Source organism: Coturnix japonica, chromosome 1 (genome assembly GCF_001577835.2).
Source record: "Coturnix japonica isolate 7356 chromosome 1, Coturnix japonica 2.1, whole genome shotgun sequence".
In the NCBI taxonomy this organism is placed as follows: Eukaryota; Metazoa; Chordata; class Aves; order Galliformes; family Phasianidae; genus Coturnix; species Coturnix japonica.
Genome location: NC_029516.1, coordinates 81,775,868 through 81,796,799, shown reverse-complemented (window position 1 = coordinate 81,796,799; position 20,932 = coordinate 81,775,868). Strand labels below are relative to the sequence as shown.

The 20,932-nt window shown below is 37.3% G+C and overlaps 1 protein-coding gene across 5 annotated transcripts in view; it reads right to left on the bottom strand.

Moving 5' to 3' along the window:
- Positions 1-20,932, bottom strand: part of LOC107321707 (ephrin type-A receptor 6) — a 438,332-nt gene that overhangs the window by 16,187 nt on the left and 401,213 nt on the right. For all 5 annotated transcript variants that reach the window (XM_015878904.2, XM_015878874.2, XM_015878893.2 and 2 more), the window contains one exon: positions 97-246. In XM_015878904.2, the coding sequence (XP_015734390.1) occupies positions 97-246 (150 nt within the window). The remainder of the gene's footprint in view (positions 1-96; positions 247-20,932) is intronic.

The following is a 20,932-nucleotide window of genomic DNA, read 5'->3' as shown; positions in this document are numbered from 1 at the left end:
GCCTAGAAAGTGAATGAGAAAGCAAAGGAAGGCAGAGAGAGACAATATTCAAGGAGCATTTCAGCAACGTTCAGATTAGTCCTGTACAGTACTCACATCCTGGTTGGACATCTCCCAGTATGGTCTCTCACCATAGGACATCACTTCCCACATTACAATCCCATAGCTCCACGCGTCGCTTGCTGAAGAGAACTTGCGGTAAGCTATAGCTTCAGGAGCAGTCCACCGGATGGGAATTTTTCCACCCTGGAAAATATGATGACCACGTATGAATATGACTAAACTATTGAATAGCACAATTTTTGAAGGAAATAAAAAGAGAAAAAAAGACGTATCCTGGATGCAGAGTTCCTACTGGCTTCTGTCAATTTGCCATGTTAATTTGCTGCAGGGGGAAAGGAAGAAATAGGCCTTTTTCAGAATTTGATAGAAATTTGGTTTTCTCTGTTGTCTAATTCACCAAAACCAGCACCTCTTGAAAGAAAAGTCTCTGTTCAAAGAATAAAAAGGATTTTAGATGATTCATGCTTGTTCAGAGCCATATAATTAGTCAGAACCTGCCTTTTGATTGAAAACCCCCCAAATTGCGATTTCACTGATGTATAATCTCTTTTCTAACATGAAACAGAAACATTTATTACAAAACAGAACACCCAAAACACTTTATAAAATTGTAGAACTAAAAAGGAAACCATGATCTCATTTTATTTTTTAATGACTTCATTTAATTTTTGTTTGGGCTGTTTAAATATCTACATAAGCAGCAAACCAAATATGTTTCTAATAGGCATTTCCTTAGAGTAAATAGTCTTCTTCTGCAGTTTTCAACATAAAATTGAAGTGCTTCCACAAAAATAGGAGTAAGAACTCAATCAACAAACCTGACTCACTCTTTTGGGAACCACCATATGCAGAGTTTTTCTTCTGACATTATTAATTTAGATCCCTAAATCTGTTCTAGGCTCCCAAAACATGATTATATATTAATACTATTTCTCATTTTCACAGCATTGTTTCTTCTCCACTCAAAAGTATGCTTTTACTATCATTCTCTGCATAACTCTTCTAATCAGTTGTTCCAATTGAGTGAGCAGTGTGCAGAAGGCGCCACTAGATGGTAGGAGGCAGCCAGTGGAGCTGAGTTGCTTTCAAGCAGCAGTGATAGATTCTGCTCAGCGTTACGATGCCATTTCTGACAGAAACAATAGAAGAAATGAACTAGAACATCGGTTTGGCAGCCAAAGAAAAGCCACAGTTAAAAACAAGTATGCAAATCTTGGTTAATTTGCTTTGAATGCACAAAAAATGAGTTGTCTTGGAACTCTTGAGGCCTGACTCTACACTGACTCAGAGGACGCTTGTTCTATTAGAAAGTGTTCAGAACCAAACCCTGATGGCTGTGGTGATGTGCCTGTAAGCTAAATTCTTGTTGCTGAGTGTCACTGTCAGATGAAAGATGTGCAGTTATCCTTTATGGGGTATGACAGTTGTGAGGGTAGTCAAGACCTTCTCTGTATGAGGTTGTATGTTTTTTTCCTGGTTGACAACGGTGTCAAACTGCCTACTGATTTTAACAGCAGTAAGATAAAGGAAATAGTTTCGTATTTTTGCCCAAGATCCACCACTGCTCTTTTTACTTTCCATACTCAAACAATTGGGTGGTCGGGACAGATGCGTGAGGTGCAAAGACCTTTGTGCCACCTCTGTTTCTACCTCAGAGTGGGCCCTGCCCATAATCACAAGAGACAATGTTCTGAAAGCCCTACATGGCCATCCTCATCATATCATCCTCATGGTGTCATATTAATCCTGGCTGCCAAATGATAGAGGACAGTAATGTGAGGTCATTCTCTGAACCCAAGCTCAGCACACAGCCTCCATTGCTGCCTTTTGCTTTATGCCCATTCAAGAGTCTTTCTTGTGGAGTGCCACAGCAGCATTTGAGGGAGGATGCAAAAGGAAAATTTCATGTTTTCTTTCCTCATCACAGTCTCAGGAGATGTAATACCAGTTTAAATGACTGTGTTATTGCCAGACTTTCACACTGATTATCATGACAAATTTACAACAAGCCTACATTTCTACTTTGTGGAGGTTTATTAATCCTTCACCAACAACTGAACTGCTACATTTAGGAAAAACATAAATCTACTCATGCAAATAAAATTTGTTAACATCCAAAAGCTTTTTAATACTTATAACGTCATACAGATAACAGGATAAGAATTATATTTTTTAAGTTTCTCTCTCCCCCCAACTCACCCCCCCAATGAATCTGATTACATATTCCCAAATCACATTCAAAAAAAGCAGTAATTGCTGCATTCCTGAGCAGCATTTGCAGCTCAGTCTGACACTGCTGGCTAAATATCAATGAGTTTTAAAGAATCTGACTAGACACTGCAACTAGTTTCATCATGCAGCTTTACTGACTGATCCCTTTTGGACTGAAACAGAAGTGGCTCATTGAGTGTGAAAATGAGAATGGAGAACAGAACCTTAACAAAACTCACAGCAGTTCATTTTCAAGGGCATAAGATGTGCTCAGTGTTGCAATGTAAAAGAAGTCTTGTGTGCTACTCCTAATGACAAAAGGAAGCAAAACCTCTTAGATTTTTACAGTGGATTCATCTTATATACGAAGACATTATATTCATAAAAATGCAAATTTTAACACTTAATTATGTTCGTAGTATATCTATTTTATGTGAAAAAAAGTTTTATTTATTTGTGAGGCACTCAAAATGCGGAGATTGCAATACAATGACTTTAAGAGATATATAACTGAACAGTAGTAAAAGCTGCTCATCAGTAATAAAAGGACGCTTTAGGTTTAGAGTAGCTGAAAATATAATTCCTGCACCTGGTTAGAAAAAAGCATTGTTACTGATAATGAACATTTTGTTTTATATGTTAACCTAAAGAGGAATGTAATAAATACCATTTACAAAATGTCTTTCTCTCAATTTAAGATAATTTATAGATTGTCTACATTTTGTTTCTGTAGTGATGCAACATGTATCAGAAACGTATCAGAAGGCCCTTGTGCATACTCCTTATGCTTTTTATAGCAAAGGTAGAAAGGGGCAAAGTACTGCTAGGGCCCATGCTATATTTCTGCCTTATCTCATACATGAATAATGACATCAGTGGCCAGCTAATTTTATTTTCACATAATAAAGGAACACTAAACTCCAATTATTAGAATTTAGCCTTCTTATCTGTATGCTGTCTGCTCAATGCTGCCTAGCTTCTGATGTTTTCTTGATTGCATTTAATAAGTAATTTTACTATGCAACGTCAAGAAACCCCTTGGAATAAGAGCATTAGGCTGACACTGCTTTGTGAGTGGAACTGTGTAGAGATTGGCTCTTGGAATGGAATTTGCCCCTCGCCCACCCACACCTACACACACACTTTCCCTGCGGAGCTGGCAACAGCACTGTTCACCGTATGTTCAGCAACAGAATTGAAATTACATGCTATGGAATGCCTTTCTTTGCCTACAGCCATGCATGGGAGAGACAAACCTTTTCAACATGCTGTCTCTTTTTCAAGCTTACATTAAGAAAGTGTTTATGATCAGCACTGTGAAAAGACCCCAGAGAGTAACTGACACTGCGTACTGCCCAGCAGGCAACCAAATCTATTCCTTACTCTGCATTTTTGCTGTCTCCAATTTGATATTTTTATTTTTTTATGGTTGACATCTTAAGGAAAAAAAAAAAAAACCAAAAAAACAAGAGGCACAAACAGTTTCTTTAATTAAATATTTCAAAATGTTTTAACACTTGAGCAGAAAAATATAAGCAGCAGCTACAGCCCATTATTCCACCAAGATGAAGGTCAAGGTACATCAGCTCAAAATCCTTGATGTGAAAAGTGACACAAAGGGCACAGAAGGAAAGAAGGAAGTCTGTTAGATGCTCAGAACTCTCAGCATGCCCTGCTAGCTAATTAAAGTCAGAAGCCACTCTCAGTACACTGAAACTTTCAATGCACTGAAAACCTTAGGTACAAAACTGGAGCTAAGATTTATGAGCTCTCAATGGATGTGCAAAGATGAGTTAGCTGTCAGTATCAAACACAATGTGTCAGGCCCGTGATGTCCTCAGAGCTAACAGTGATGTGAAACAGTACCTATTTCTGTCAAAAAAATCTGTTCCTTGTTTTCCCTGAACAACAGGCCATGCAGAGGGGCTGTCACAGAGCTGATGGAGGTTTTGTGAAATGCTGAGGTGCAAACCCATCAGTTCCAGATCCACAGACACCTAGAACTGTCTCTCTGCAGGACAAGAGGCACTGAACTATGTGCAACATTAGCCTAATCCAGCACAATTCCTATCTGTCACTTACTATTTCTTTATGTATGATGTTTCTGAATCATGCTGTCCACGACAAAAGTGCGTTGTCTTTTTCTCCACCCAACAATACATAAATGGAGACAAAAGTAACAATAGATTAGTTTTAAATATTGGTCAGCATTCTGTATAAAAGCCACAACCCATTTTACTGGAGCAATGCTTTTTATTTGAACATACGAATAAAGTTTTTTCATGTACAAAGTTACAAATAGTCAGAATTCACCACTGTCAAATCATAATTTAGAACTCTGCAATATTACCAACATTATTCTCTGAAGACTACTGGAATATCAGAGAAAGTTCACATCAGGACAGTGAAACAGTTCTGAAAGGGCATTTCAGAATTTGCCTTTGTTATGCCCGATCCCAGACAGTTCTGCCAGCCTTTCATTTTCCTCAGAACTGAAATGAACAAAACCCCTGACTTTCACAAAGACAGCATTTTCTTTTCATCTCTGGGGGAAAAAAATATATATATTTTTCCTTCCAAATATCCTGATTAAAAATGGGAATGTTAATTACACAGAACATAATTTTTTTTTCCCCCCTAAGTTAGCTATCAGATTTCTCATAGAATCACAGAATCACTCAGGTAGGAAAAGACCTTGAAGATCATCGAATCCAGCCACAACCTAACCATAGTACCCTAACTACCAACCCTCTGCTAAATCATGTCCCTGTAGCACTGGCAGTAGTTCCTTCCAAAAAGAACCCTTACCTGTTCTGTAGCACTAATCTTCACTTGGGTTGGAAGATACGTCTGATAAAAATACATAGCTTTGATGCTCAAAATCCACATAAGTGAAACAGTTGTGAATATTCTGGACCACTTAGATCTCACCTGCAATCATGTTTTCCAGACAGTTCAATTTAAAGAATTTTACATAACAACAAAGGTACAGTAAGGGACCAAATGTAAGTGGTTGATACTATTGGATCTTGTTCGTGTGCGTAACAGGATTATATAATTTTTTTTATTATTAGCCATGATATCTTTATCCATAGGGTGCTCATTAAAAGATAAAATGGTTTTTACCCATTTACTTTAAGAATGAACATTCTCTAGTACTCAATTTAAGTAGTTCACTCCAGAGTAGGGCCATTCCCTAACGAAAGGGGAGCCAGAAGTGGCTATGATGAAGCCTGGGCAGTCCTCATGGACAGAGTGCATCCATGGTGCCTGGCAGCATGAACAGAGCAGGGTGGTGATGGCAATGGGTGCTACTGGCAGTTCCATGAGTTGAAGACTAACTAGGAACACAATGTTAATTCAGCAAATCTGAATACCTCCAGTTCTACCAGCCCGGGGGCTGGCCAGCTAAAATGGAAGCCTGGGCCCATGGGCAACACTGGGGAGGCCTGATGGTGTCCTCAGAACCCTGTTATAAACCAGGAAACTGTACCCAAACATATGAACACAAGTACTCTGCAAACCTCTTTGAGATGGGTTTTTTTGAAAGGTAATACTGAGTCTGGTGGGGCCAGAGGAACTCTAAAAGTTATAGGAGGTGGGCCTTGGCATTTCCCTAGCACTAAAAATACCTCAGTGAAATGTACAGTACCGGGTGCTTTGCCATCAATAACAGAAATTATTTCTTTTTCTAAAATTAAATATCATAGCCATACTCCTCTACAAATCCAGTTTAGAAACCATAGAGCTACTTGATGGCAAAGATAGGAAAAAGGTCACTTTTCTTGAAACTAATATTTCTGACTAAGATCTATCTCCTTTTGAGAGCATCAATTTCAAGCTACCTGCCAGCTGTGTCAGCACAGCTCGCATTACAGCCGTAACCAATTTCTTGAAAGTTACTCCTACAGAGTCCTTCAATCTGAACACCCAGAGCCTATTCACTTTGATTACATGAGTAGTCCTGAAGTAAATGGAAAAGGTGAAGAGGATTTGTACTGAGATGCTTATTTGAAAGATGCCTTACGTTGCACAACTCACTAACAAAGAAGCCTGCCACAAGGTCCATTTTCACAGCAGAACTGAGTTACTGAATACAAACATTTCTCTAAAAATAAGGAAGTTAAACAGAAAAAAAAAACCAAACAAACCAAAACATGAAAACCACCTTCAAACAAAACCCAAAAATATTCCTAGACACTATGCTTTCTTAAAGTCATCAGTCAAAATTTGCCTCTGAAATGATGCCCCTGACTTCTCCAGGGCTCCATGAAGTGTTTATTATTGGATCAAAAGTAACTCTTCCTATGAGCTGCTTGAACAGTTTGTGTGATTAATTAACACTAATGATTTCACAGCTAGTGATGTCAGCTAGATATTCATGTTGATATACACAACAGACAGTTCCCATGTTTCAATAATCTAGTGGCCTCTCCCTGTGCTGTCATAATGACCAGATCAGACTTGACTGCCTTGTTCCTGAACCCCCGCCATACTTCCCCCCATGCTATGCAATTAGAAGCAGCCAATAAAAACCCAGAAGAACGTTGGAACTTGAAAATAGAGAATAAAATGTATTTAAATGCAAAATGAACACCATATAGGCTGCAGTACTGTCTCCAGGATATGTTTTCATATTCAATTAACAAAAACCAAGTATGCTTTCTTCAAAGAGAGGCTGCAGAATTTTTGAGATATTGTATGAGAGAGAGCCTATGAACCCAGATATTTAGTTCACATATGGCTTGCTGTGGGGTACATAAGATTTTATTTAATAAGGGCTTCTTGAAAACTTAGTGCTAGAAATACATCAGAAACATCACAGAAAGCAGGCTTTTCTTTTGAGAGTTGCAGTGTCATATGCAGCTGATGATGATCAGAATTAGTATGAAGCTAAGCTACCCCACAAGTATCATTGCTTTAGTCCTTATCCCACCCCAGCTGGGCCAGGAAGCACAGAGAAGAATTAGAATCTTAGTAACTCATGAATTAAACCTTCTGCTCACATTTTTGTGAGGTCACTTCTCAGTTTATACTGAAGGACTTTGCTGCTTCTTTTAAGTTTCAGTCAATTCACAGATTAGTCGTTGGTTTAAAGATAAAAAACAAACAGTCAGATGGAAAAGGTCAGGTTTTAGAGTGGCATCCCCCAGGAAGCCATTCTAATGTCCAGCTGGCAGCGCACGTATAAAGAACTTGCAAAAAAGACTAGATAGTGAACAGGTAAAACTGTGCTAAAAACACAAAGTTATTGATGGTGCATAGATGTAATTACAGAGTAAGCAACCAGAGAGTATCTAAGAAAAGACTCACCAGTACTGAGGCTTTCAGTCAAGATGGAGGCTTGCCAATGTTGAGGCTCACCACAAGAACTCCACAAAGACACAATCACCAGAAAAAGAAGCTACCTTAGTGGTGGTCAGCCCTTAAATGGGATCTAGGAGAGGTGGAGTCGATCTCCATCCCCTTCCGGGAGCACAGCTGAATTACCTTCACCTGTGCTTCCACAGGTGACTTGTTGCTTGCCTCAAATGGTTAATCAGAGCTTCAGGCTGTGAAAGGCTAGCAAGCTGGGCAAATTTGGGGATAATGGGAAGACCATATGAGGAAATGGAAAGAGCTTATGAGTAGTTTGATATTGTACAAGGGTGTGGGGACATCGGAGGGATCTAAGCTTCAGCAGTGAAGTCAAACTGCTGGAGCACACCAAGGAAATGCAAGTTCCATGAAGGTACCATTTGAAGACTCTGAGATGATCAGAAATTATACTACTGAAGTTGCAGAAGATAGCCTGAGAACGAAGATAACTGCAGCATGAAAATGGGATTACTCATCACTGATCAATTAGGTTGGAAGAAATCCTTAAAGACTATCTAGTCCAACCTTCCCTATGTATATAATGAAGCTCATTTAGAATGGAAGGCTTCATTAACTTGATGCTCATTGAATATTTTTTCCCTATCTTTTGACCAAAGAATCCTGTAGTGGAAGCTACAACACAGTGCTATACCATAACTACACAAATATAGATGAAACATACCAGCAAAGAATTACTAAGAAAAGAACATGAGAGGATATTTTTCAGTCTCAAGGACTGCTTCACAACAAAGATCTCTGATATTTCTGTTTGGTCTAGTGACAGACTGGTACTGTCTATAGCTCAATACAGCATGTCAGCATGCAAATTGCTGAATAACATGATAACCACCTGTTTGATAAACAGTACAGCACAAAAATATGGTTTAAACTCCCTGCAAATATCTACATTGAACTAAATCTCTATCAAATGAGTAATGGGCACTGAATGTCAAGTTGGTTTCTATTTCATTATCTTCACTAGCTTACCAGGACAAAACATTGATTGGGGCTTACATGGAAGCTTCAGTCATATTAATGGTGTTGTTAATATAATATACAATGGCTATACTAGCGTGATGTTGGTTTACAGGTACTGATATTCTGCCCCTGACCTCTGTAATAGCATTTTACTTCTTAGATATGTTTTATAGTTATTTTCTACATCTTGATGTATTTTAATTTAGGCTGTACATGAATTGTGGGACTAGGATAACTTTTGTCCAATAAGTCAGTTGAATTAACTCACTGTATTCCCCAGATGGCATAAAGTTTTGAGTAATACACAATTAGATTATCTTTTTCAGATGATGCATCATACTAAATCATCATCTGACTGATTATAATATAATGGGAATAACATATTAACATAATTTATCATCCCTGTACCTTGCTCAGGGGATATTTTACTTTATCATATAATATATTATTGTTGTCACTTCCACGATATATTACAGTAAGACATCATCAGAAAGAAACATTTTGATGAAGTACTGCTTAAAAGTAGAGATTATTATCTAGGGATAAACAGCCTTCAGGGGTACATTGTTTAACAGACGATTGGAATATAAAGGTAAGAAGATACATGGCATAATGAGAGATGCAATTATTCTCTGACATCAGAGTTGCCACTGCTGCTAAACCAGTTATGGTTTATATAAATTGCTGTACACCCTTTAAACAATGGCAAATTTGCTTTTCCTTAATAAGTTCACCTAAAAACTTCATCAAATTAGATGAAACTTATTTTGACCTTTAAGAGTATCTTTGCTGATCAATATAACAACAATCCAAAAAATCCAGCCCAAAACCACAACTGCATTTCACTGAGAAATCTACCTAGTTCAGAATAATGCAAAATAACCTGGGTTTCCCCTCCTCTCTAAATTTAGAAACTTTAATTTAGCAGAGGTAGATTAGCAAACAATAAAACGTTTTTATCCACCAGTTCACAGAGAAATGATCATTCAAATATTTTTTAACATTTGAGTTTCATGCAAATTAATTGCATTCATCTGTCCAACATACGTCAAAGTTGGTTTAGCTCCTGCCTTAAGACACAAACGTATGGCAGTGATGCATTCATATGGCCATACTGCATAATCACAGAATCATATAATGTACAGGTGTGACTTCTGCAGGAAGTCTCTTGCGCTACAAAAAAAGCACACCCTCTGTTCTCTTCCCCCCCCCCCCAAAAAAAAATATATTTAATATATGCACAAAAAGAAAATGGATTTCCAAAGCTCTTTGGGAGAGCAGCAAAACAGTGCACATTCCAACAGGCAGCTCTGTCTGCAGCAGCATTAAAAGTACTTGCAGGTGAACTCTTCCAGGTAATAGCACTGGGAAAAAGAGTAAATCACAGACACAGCAGAAACTGATGATGTTCTAAGAAGAAACATTTTTCTCTTTTGACTGAAAATGGTAACTCTTTGGTTTACAGATGTACTCCCCTTGATTTCTGGATTATGACCTTGTACTATTAAGAAAATTAAGGGAAACTAATTTTGGTAACAATGAATGGAGAAATTGTAGAATACTAATACATGATTCCCAGTTCTTATTTTCAAGATCTTGCATAAAATGTAAGTCTACTTTAAAGCCAGAAATGTATATAACTTCAAGATCTGCAATGCCAATCAAAATACCAACTACTTCCATGCTCAAGACAAAGTGGAGTATATGCTCTAGAACTTGCAGCTCTTCACTGCTTGTTTCATTGTTGACTAGAATATTTCTAGATTAAACAGGTTATTTTCATCTGTAGTTTCTAAAAACCCACAGGGCTCCTTTAGTTCTAAAGGAAGAGCTGAAGAAAGAACTTGAATTTTGCAAAGAAAGGTTATCATTATGCCTGGTAAAAACAGCGATATGAAGCTAATGCTGATGAAAACCTTTACAGGTATATTCAGTGTCCAGTGATTCAATTATATCAAAAACAGCACCAAAAAGAAGCCATCATTGCTTGTCAGTGGTTTCCAGAATGGTGCTTGATTTATTTCAGGCATGAGAGTTCACTAATTACAACTTCAAGAGCATGCGCTGGGAAATTGCTCTAGATGAGCCATCTATCCTCTTTAACAATTTTCCACACCTTCTGGCATACTCTGTGAAACTTCTCCCATGGCATTAATATCTTTATGACATGCACTCTTATGCTTAATGAAAGGTAGATTAAGCTGTGTTTTTGGCATAACTCAGCCTCCAAATAAAAAGCAATGCAACCACCCCCTACCCTCAACCTATAATGTAAAAAACAGTTCTGAAGAAAAGTCAGGCTTTGATTCAGTTTTGTTCCTAGGATGAGATGTAACACTGAAAAAGGAAGCTCTTCATTGCTCTTTCTGTCTTGCATCCCATAGAATGTGCACATTCCCACCCATGCATTCAGCCTTTAGCTCATCTCTTAAATTGAATCCATTTACTTGAGCTGTGCAGAGGACCATCACATTTCAGTGCCTGGATTAAGTGCTTTTAACTTCACATCCAGTCCTCTGTTTTGCACTGATATGCTGTAAGTGATCCTCAGCTAGAAAACTTTTGCTGCCTCTGAAATACAAGTGGGTGCTAGACATCTTTGGCTTACAAATGAATCTGCTATAGCTTCTGCTGATCTATCTCAGCTGAAAAAAGTATGCTTAGGATTCAACCTAGCTTCTTTATCTCTTGTTCTATGGTTTCAGGCATTATTCTTAGTGGTAGTATTCCACCCATTTCTTACTCTTTTTGCTAAGCAAGGTAGTAGAAAAGTTTTACCTACATTTTTCTAATCTCCAGTTGGTTCTGTACAGAGCTTTTGCTTTCAGTGTGTTTCTTACAGAAAGCCAGCATCCCATCATGTTACGTTTGTGCATGCCACTTCCTTCCCACCGCACTTCTGTCTTTCCACCATCCTCACTTTGTGCTTACAAATCTCATTCAATTACTGCAACTGTGTTTGCTGCAGCACATGAACAGATTTTAATGCAAAAAGCCTCACACTTTTCAACACTTATTCAACTGTTTACATTGGAGATCCAGTTGTGGGCTAGTTTTCTCACCACACACATATTGGCCTCTCCTCTCGTGTAATCAGTAATAGAACTAGAGGGAATGGTTTTAAGCTGTGCCAGGGGAGATTCAGGCTGGACATTAGGAAGTGTTACTTCTCAGAAAGGGTAGTCAGGCATTGGAATGCACTGCCCAGGGAGGTGGTGGAGTCACTGACCATGGGAGTGTTCAAGAAACGTTTGGATGTTGTGTTGATGAATATGATTTAGCTGGGAAGTATTGGTAATGGTTGGACTAGATTATATTCTAGGTCTTTTCCAACCTTGATAATTCTGTGATTCTGTGACTCTGTGATATGAATTGGGGTCCCTTGCTTTCCCCAAACTTTTCTTTTTCTTTTTCTGAAGCTTTAGTTTTCCCCTTCAGGTTCCCTTTGTGTTGCTGAAGTGATCACAATCACATTTGTCTAAATAAAGGTATTTATGGCATACTTTTGGTCTTTTCAGACCTCCGCCTGAAATTCATTGAAAGGATGGAACTTGGATAAACAAAAAAAAAAAAACCAACGAACCAAACAAACAAAAAAAACCAAACAAAAAACAAATCCAACAATGAAATGGTAAACGTAGTCTTCAGTTTCTCATATCTACACAGAAGTAATGGAAACAGGATTTTCCATGTGTATTGCTTTTTGCAACATACACCAACAGTGTGATCATAGACAAAAGCCATGATATCTTATTGCACATTTTGTATTTTTAAGGTGTTTCAAAATATAACAGTTGCAAAAAGATTTTGGCAATAGGATACGGGACAAAAAATGTGTATTAGAAATGAACCTGAGGATATTTAAGGGTTAAAAAACTCAGAGCTGAAACTACCTTGTTTAGATTCAGGGTAATCACAGCAAATGTACCATGCACAACCCTTAATCAGAAAAACAAGCTTGTTTTTGTATTGTTCCTCAATTGTCTTCGCAATTATGCGCAAGCCTATAAAGCCTTTGTTTGAGGTACACTGACCAATAATGATTTTTCCAAGCGCTGTAACCAAATTAGGAGAAGTTGTTTTTCACACTTTCTATTTCATAAGTATTCCCCAAAACAAGAGGCCGTTTTGCTGAAATTTGTTCAACATTAAAAGGGTGCCATAACACTGCTTTGTCATTTTGCTCTTCAGAGTACTTCACGGTTCCTAACTAATTACTCTCATAGCAGTCCTTTGAAGAAGCTACCCTCCATTTAACAGCAGGAGGAACAGAGATAGAGGTCAAGAATTGTCAAATATGCTGAATACCTGCAACTCGCACTGGCAATAACTGGATTTCTGGATGCTCACTATTACTGAAAAGAGGCTGTAAATGACATTTTTTTCCTTTGTCTAAAATGACAATTATTTGGCAAAAAAATAAAACCTCTGAGACAAAGCCCCGGCTTATGCAGCTGGTTTCCTGGGCTGCGCCTTCATCTCACAGCAGAAAGAGCTTTACAGTGGACTTTGTATTTATAAAAATAGAAGAACAAATTAACAGTCAACTGCTATGAATATTTATATAGACCCCTTTTTCCTTTGCAGTCCGTTCACTTAAGCAAAAGTCAACACACAGGTTTGTAAGAATGAAATAATTATAGAGAAAAATGAAAACTATTCTCACAGTACACACCTCACTCGGAAAGGATGAAATGGGGGTGTTATCTCTAACAACTCCTTGAAGCAATCTTTATAATACCTACCAGACCTAGCATTACATCCCACCTACAAGTGAGGAAATGTTGCTGAAGTTATTAACCACCAGTAACACATATAAATCTCTAGACTTAAAAAAAATACTCGCACTTGCTTTGAGATTAAATCAAACCTTTTCCTCAGTGCAACACTGTGATGCACCTCTCAAAGTAAAGCTGTGTTGATATCTTATCTCTGATCTTTGTAAACACTACAAAAACAGCAGAAAGATGTCTAACCTCCAAGAACACACAGTCTGTTCAACTTCATTTTGCCTGTTTAGCTTAAAAGATCAGAGAGCAAGATAATAACTTCTCTCTTTTGGCATTTTATCTGCATGCTAACTTCCAGAAGGAAAATTGAGTTTCGTACTTATTGCTTTGCATTTTATTATTATTTTTAATTTAGTACCTCTAATCATTACTTTGATTGAACACACTTCACCACTCCTGCAAGAAAAAAGCGTTGGCTTCACTGTGTTGCTCTGGGACTTGTCATCAAGCCAAATTCACAGATGTTCCAATGAACACACAGCGTTTGGTCCATTTCAAGTATAAACATCACAGTTTACTTTATCTACAGTGTCATGATCTTGTACAAGCAATCAGTAAGATCTGTTAACACCTTTCACCTGCTCTGTCTATAGCTCTATACTTTTGATAAAGTTATGCAAAGCAGGAAGGAAAGAGGAAAAGCAAGATTGGAGAATAAGCCCATGAGATGATGGTGACGGCTTATGTGTGAATAACCTTCTGAAACCTCATGAAGCAATGCTGGTCAACAGTCAGCTGAACATGAGCCAGAGACACATCCAGGTGGCCAATAAGGCCAATGGCATCCTGGCTTGTATCAGAAATAATGTGGCAAGAATAACCAGGGAAGTGGTAATGTAAGGTTGCAGTCAAAAATTAATACAAGAAAGAGATAGCTCAATGATACTAATAAGAAATGGTCTAAGAAGGTTTCTTGATGTTCCCAGATGCTCTGAAGGATTTCCTGTTGATTCCTTCCCGTTTCAGTAGGATTCAATTGTTCCTTGTCTTTCTGCTTGCTCCCTGCTTCTCTGCCCTTATGACTGTCCAAAGTAGAGAATGTCCACCGTACTTATGTCTGGTCAAGAATGAAGGAAGATGAGAGAAGAGAGAATCCCAAAAATCTAATTTATTTTGTTAAAAATAAATTCTGAAGAGGACAAATGTCTTGTGAGAGCTTAGATCTTAGTTCTTGAGCTATCTTAATCGTACAGGCACTCAATGACAAAACCAGTGGAAAGAACTGGAGCTGTTTATTCCAGTTACCTATGCATTTTCAGTTATTGTATTTATGGTACATTTGCTAGTTTTGTGCTTTAGAATTACTGATCTGTATTATCTTCACAACAGCCTAGTACACTTTTTTACTATTACCAGTTATTTCTAATATCTGGTAGCATTTCTAGAGCACAGTGCAGTTCTTGCACAATATATAGAGTTGGAAAACTGCTTTTATGAGGTTAGGAAGATTTCTGCTTATCTGAACAGGAAATATGAAATATTTCCCTTTTAATTCTTCTGGTTGCCAAGTACTTGGAGGTTACCTGTCCAGCTATGTCAAGTGGGAATGTACCAAATGAATGAGGCATAGAAATAGGTATAACAAGTGTTTAAGTCAGTGTGCCTTAACTGCGAGAACACAGCAGAATTACTACTTTTGGATGTAACCAGCAATGTTATAACACAGCTTGTTACTGTGATCATTATGTATAAAAAAAAAGAAAAAAAAAAACAAAAAAACCCCAAACAAAAATATAAATTTTGAGCTCAAACTGCACTGATGACAGAAACTGGCCTATTTGGACACTCTCACTTTTGCTTAATGCAATTTCTAATGAATTAAAGGAAACTATTGAAGAAACCAGCCACTCAGAAAATGCATGCATTGAGGAAAAGAACAATGCGTGTCTGATTTGCATACCAAGTCAAGAATAGAAAGTTATAGAGACACTCTAGCAAACAAGACTGAGAAACGAAGGTAGCAAAACTTCACTTCCTGCCTCTCAAAGGTTACAAGCCAGATGAATCTATCACATGTTACTAATAGCTATTGATTCTTTGATTGAATGAATCAAAATTGTAGTTTTAAGACTTTCCAAAGAGAATCTCTCCCATAGGTGACTTGCAGCAGATGTGATGCTGCAGTTCATCCAGCCACAGGGTGATTCCTCTTGTGCTAGGCTTCACAGAAAAAAAACCCCAACAAAACGCAACATCAAAAGTCTTGGTAAAACCAAGTAGGCCAGCATATGATATTTCCTTTTCATTAAAAAAAAAAAAAAAGTTAGTCAACACAAATTAACAAGGTCAGGCTTTCTGAACTACTGGGAATATCTTTCCACTCATAATCAACATATGGACATTTGACAAGTGTCCTGAGTAAACCCCAGTCCAGCACAGAAGCTGCTTACTTTTAAAACACAACTGAGTTATTTGTATTCCTGTGGTAAAGTCCTACACCTACAAGAAAAAAAATTAGGCAGACAGCTATTCCTGAGAAAGTTATGTAAAAAATTCAAGCAAGGGACAGAAGACAGAATTCAACTTTATATAAGGACATCTTAAAGATGTACTTGCATTTATTATTTAGCAGCTAGAATTAATTATTCCTGTTAGATTCAAGGTTGAAGGGTATCTATTCAGATTGGGAAATTTTATGATGTTAATGATATCTTTAAGAATTTACTGAGAAATTAAATGGTCAGTTCAGAGCAATGTGCCTTAATTAAGTTCATTAACCATAATATACAAATACAGTAACAATGATTGGGCAATATTCATTTACTGACACACAACTTAAAAAGGACTGGGCTGCTGGATGCCACAGTTCTATGGAAGAAAATGAATGTAAACAGAGAAAGTCAGCCTAAGGATTTAATCAATAGCACTACTTCTCTAAGCCTGGGAGGATGCCTACATTATTTTAAAACAGCCTCTCAATTTTAAAATAAATTAAGACATTGCTAAAGAGGCTGAAATATGAGAAATAGTTCAGTGTAGTGGCTGAGTTGCAGAGTTTGGGCACAGAAGTATCAGAGATCAGATGACTGATGATTGAATATGAATGAAAAGCAAAGAAATATCTCTTAATTGCAACCATACTGTTACTGGCTTCCTCACTTCAGATAAATGGATGCAGTACATTTTCCTCAGGCTACATCTGACTGTTTACCATATATACTTCTGTGCTGTTATTGAGTGCTACAGAGGGAGAAAGGGTCTACTTGATACTTAGGATAATTGCTCATATTGAATACCAGCTTACCCACAATTAGAACTATTTATTTCAGCAGAAACTCTGAAGATTTGGGAGCTATTCATCCTCGATAAGAAAAGTTCTAAAGAAATGAGAAAAGCATTACGAGATTTTGCCTTAAGATTTTTTTAAAGTAAAGAGTAGAGTGATTGCATGTTTATTCAAAAGGGTTTTCAATAAAAACTCAGGTGCTGATCTTCAAGAGGGAATGTAAAGGAAAAGCAGAGTGCCTGGTTGGAAAAAAATGTGATAGTTCCAGTGAGGTTTGCTATAAATGAAGATACAATGAAAAGGGAGAAGGCGAAATGACAGTAATACACTGAGAATAAAAACAGAGGTAGTTTCAGTAAAAATATAAGCAGTTTGTGGTGCCGTGTTATGGAGAGGACTGTACTCATCTCAAAGTGCATTACAACTCAGTTTGTTTAGAAAAATATTAAAAAAAAACAAGGCAGTAAGCAAAACCATATTCACAGAATCATAGAGTGGTTTGGGTTGGAAAGGACCTTTAAAGATCATCAACTCCAACCCCTATAGCAGTAAGATGTAAACCAGTTCTGTATGGTTTCATGTTTTCATATGCCCTTCTTTATTTCCAAGTACGGCACATTTCTTGAACACGTTCAATTGGCCTCATACTGTAATGCCTTCTTCAAAAATGGAAAAATATTTATATATATATATCAGGTGGAACTACTAATTTTCTTCACCTCATTGAATGGCTTTCTGTATTCAAACTGTGAACCTAAAACCTCCTAAGGCATAATGAGTGACATGAATCTGTGAAACATTTTACAGGATAAAAAAAAAAAGAAGACTTCTTAGGAGAAAAAGTTCTTCTCTCCCACCCACTCAAAAAACCCACGGCAAATCTAGAGTCCTAGAGTAGAAGGAAGAGGAGAAAGGAATCCAAAATAAGTATAAAAAACAGATCTCTTTTTGTGCAGCAATGTATAGAATTAATGCACAGAGATCTTGCAATTATTTTAAATAACAAATGCATAGGACTTTCGATTTTCTTCCACCTCTCTCTTTTTCAAACTCTCACAGGCTAAATGTGGAGACAAGATTCTGCCACCTTTTTAATCAAATATGATACAGCCACAGTGGGGCAGTCAAGGACAACACATGCGATGCATTTCTCAAATGCTTCCAAAGTGCAAAGAACAGATCAAATATTTTAGATACTAAGGGCAAAATCCCACAGTGCTTCATCAGGCAAAACTCTTGTTAAAGCCAATGGGAGTTTTGCCTGAATAAGTACTGAGCAAAGACTATACTGTTTGACCTAGATTTATCAGAGTCGTACAAATCTAGGTCTAATGCATTTTTTTCCCCTCCACCATAACAACCCACTGTGCTGCAGTATTCTTGTGGCACTCTGCTCAAAGGAAAATGCAACAACAGTAAGCTAAAAATCAACTCCCATGAATATAATGAAGGGAGGAACTCACGGCATGGCAGGGAACTGACAGGTTGAAAACCTGCCAAAGAGAGCAACACTTAAAAAAAAAATATATATATAATTTTAAATTTCGGGAAGCCTGCTAAGTACAAGAAAGTGAGAAAGTACAGTTCCCAAGGGCTTCAGTGTAGTTGAAAATAATTTGGCTTTCCTATGTGTAAGCAAACCAATTCATAAGCAAATAGGCAACAGTGAATAATTTCTTTCTGTAGTTATTCTTCTGACTTAAGATAGACTGCAAATTCTATGAGTACAGCGGAAATTCCTCTAGTTGATTTCACTGGGGATTAATTTAGGTGAATAACTAGGTCAGTCTTATTTCCAAGTTAACATTTTTTATCACAAAACTATGAAAGCAGACTAAGTTAAACATGTGTATACCTTGTCTCAGAAACTTCCTTCCATAATTGCAGAATCCTATTTACATCAAATTTGATATTATGTTCATGAGGTTATGCAGAACTGCATGAAGTATCAGAAATAGTACCAACTATCTGGCTTCCCTGTTTTAGATGAAGTGAACATCAAAGCACTGACACAAATGACAGCAGAATCAGAGATTTTACCTGAAGAGCGATGGGGAAGAGGTAGAACAGAAGTACTTCCAATCACAATACAGAAGTCAAAATCACTCCAAGCTAAAAGCCTTCTGTTCCATATTTAGCTGGATCTCTCCCTTGCAAGATTCTTTTATTTTAAGAGCAGTAGTTAAACAGTGCAAAATTTCTTTTTTTTTTTTTTTTCTCTCTTCTTAAATCTGAGATCTCTTTCATAACCAAAACCCAGAGCTACTTTGCATCATTACCCAGAGAAGCAAATGGCTGCAGTATTGAGTCAGACAGTAGCTTGAAAACGTCTTCGTGAAATGAAACTGAAGATTTTTAAAAGGAGGTCCTTGAAGGTAAAAAACTTTCAACTTCTTTCAAGGGTTTGTATAAAACCTTGCAGTCTTAGAAAGTAAATGCTAGAACCCACAATTAGTGGGTTCAGTCAGCTCCTTGTTCCACCAGCAGTATCACAAACTTTGGTCCCTTTTGCAAGCATCTCTTAAATTTTCATATGAGAAATGAGGTACCATAGGGAAGAGAACATATAACTGATTACCTTTGATGAACACAGCTGCAGAGAAGGTAGCTCATATTCCAGAAGACCACAGCTCAGAAAGCTACTACACTTCCAGTTTTCCAGAATGTTCTGTATCCAAACCTATTCTACTCCTCTGTTTTAATAAAACTGTAGAAATTGGACTTCAGCATTTGTGCGTTTCCTAGAAAAGCCTTTGCTGAAGAAAGTCAAAACAGAAATAATACCAACTCTCCTTGCTTTCAAAATTACATTTTCTTTCCTCCTTTGTATTCCTGTAAGAGCTTTGAAACCTCAATTTCTTAACTGGTTCCTTTTGGTGACATTATTAGTGTTACACTATTCCTCAACAAACAAACTCACAATGAAACAAATAAGCACTACCACCCCAATACCCACAGACCTTCTAATGGAAAAGGAACAAGAGGACTCTATGTTCCCTAGATCTGTGTCATCAATCTGACAAAAAATAGTGTTAAGCCCTTGCAAAATTATCAGAGTCTCTGGTCTCTACAGTACCATTTAATTACACATGAAATAAGTATATAATCTCTGAAATTTTATTGCCTCTTTCTAATGCGATAATTAAAGGTCACTAGAAATGCAGGATTTGCCAGTCACATACAAATACAGCGTAGAATAATCTCTTAGGAACAGACTAAAAACAGCAAAAAACAGGAAAGACCGAAGTCTCTGTGTTTTGGGTTTTGGCACATAGGAATCCCCAGTTGAAAAAGAAAAAAAAACAAAACACACAAAACAATGAAAAAAGACTACATCATGGTCTAGCAGTACTATTTTTGGTCTCCTTAAGCATCACAATTGTTTGTTCTTCAGTTGACACGGTGTGCTCAGTGCAACGCAATGGAATCAGAAAAAATACAGGACAGAATTAAGACAGAAACACAGATGATCTCTTATAGCATCTGAAGTCACAATATGAGACTGCTCTCAAGCTTTCTTCCCTGTGAGCTCTGAAACATGCAATTGTTTCAAGCCAGTGTTCATTCACTTAATTAGCAATAAAATAAGAACTTTGGTTTTATGTTAGTATGCCTGCACTTCCAACATCAAGTGTTGATATTACAGTTCTAAGTGAATGTAGTATTGCTGAAACTGCAATGTTCAGCATTTCTACATTAATTTCTTAAATTATAGTTTGGAAAAGGCAATTCTGTTAAATAAATTAAAATTAAATAATTATAACTTTGCATGCAAAGGCTCATACGCATGCTAAAACAATACTCTTTGAAGTCAAGATTAATATTCTGGTAACTGTTAGTTAAAAATATATCTGTCAGCAGTAAACTATTATGATTGCTCATAGCATAGGTATATAGCGCATGTTGCATGTTATGTATTACTGCACTTCTGGCATGGCTGCCAGATACAAACAAGGCAAGCAGAATGAATGAATAGTTCTCCATGGTCCAAATCAGAGGTCAATAGCTTAGAAGCCCTGGACAATTCCTTTCTGAAAAGACTATCTGTAGCTTTTTGAGATTCGTAGTCTTAAATACTATTTCAGAAATCACTTTCAGGTGCACTGACTTTCCTTACTCAAATATTTAAGATTTGCTTGGAGATGTGGCATCGCCCAGCTCCATGGGCTTAACTGTAAATTTTGCATCTTAAACAGAAGGCAGTCTTACCGCTTAGGACTGTGAGATAACACTGGAAAAGGTGAGCTCGTTTTTGACAAGTTAAACAATCACTAGTAAGGAACATACATTCTCCCTGAATAGTCTT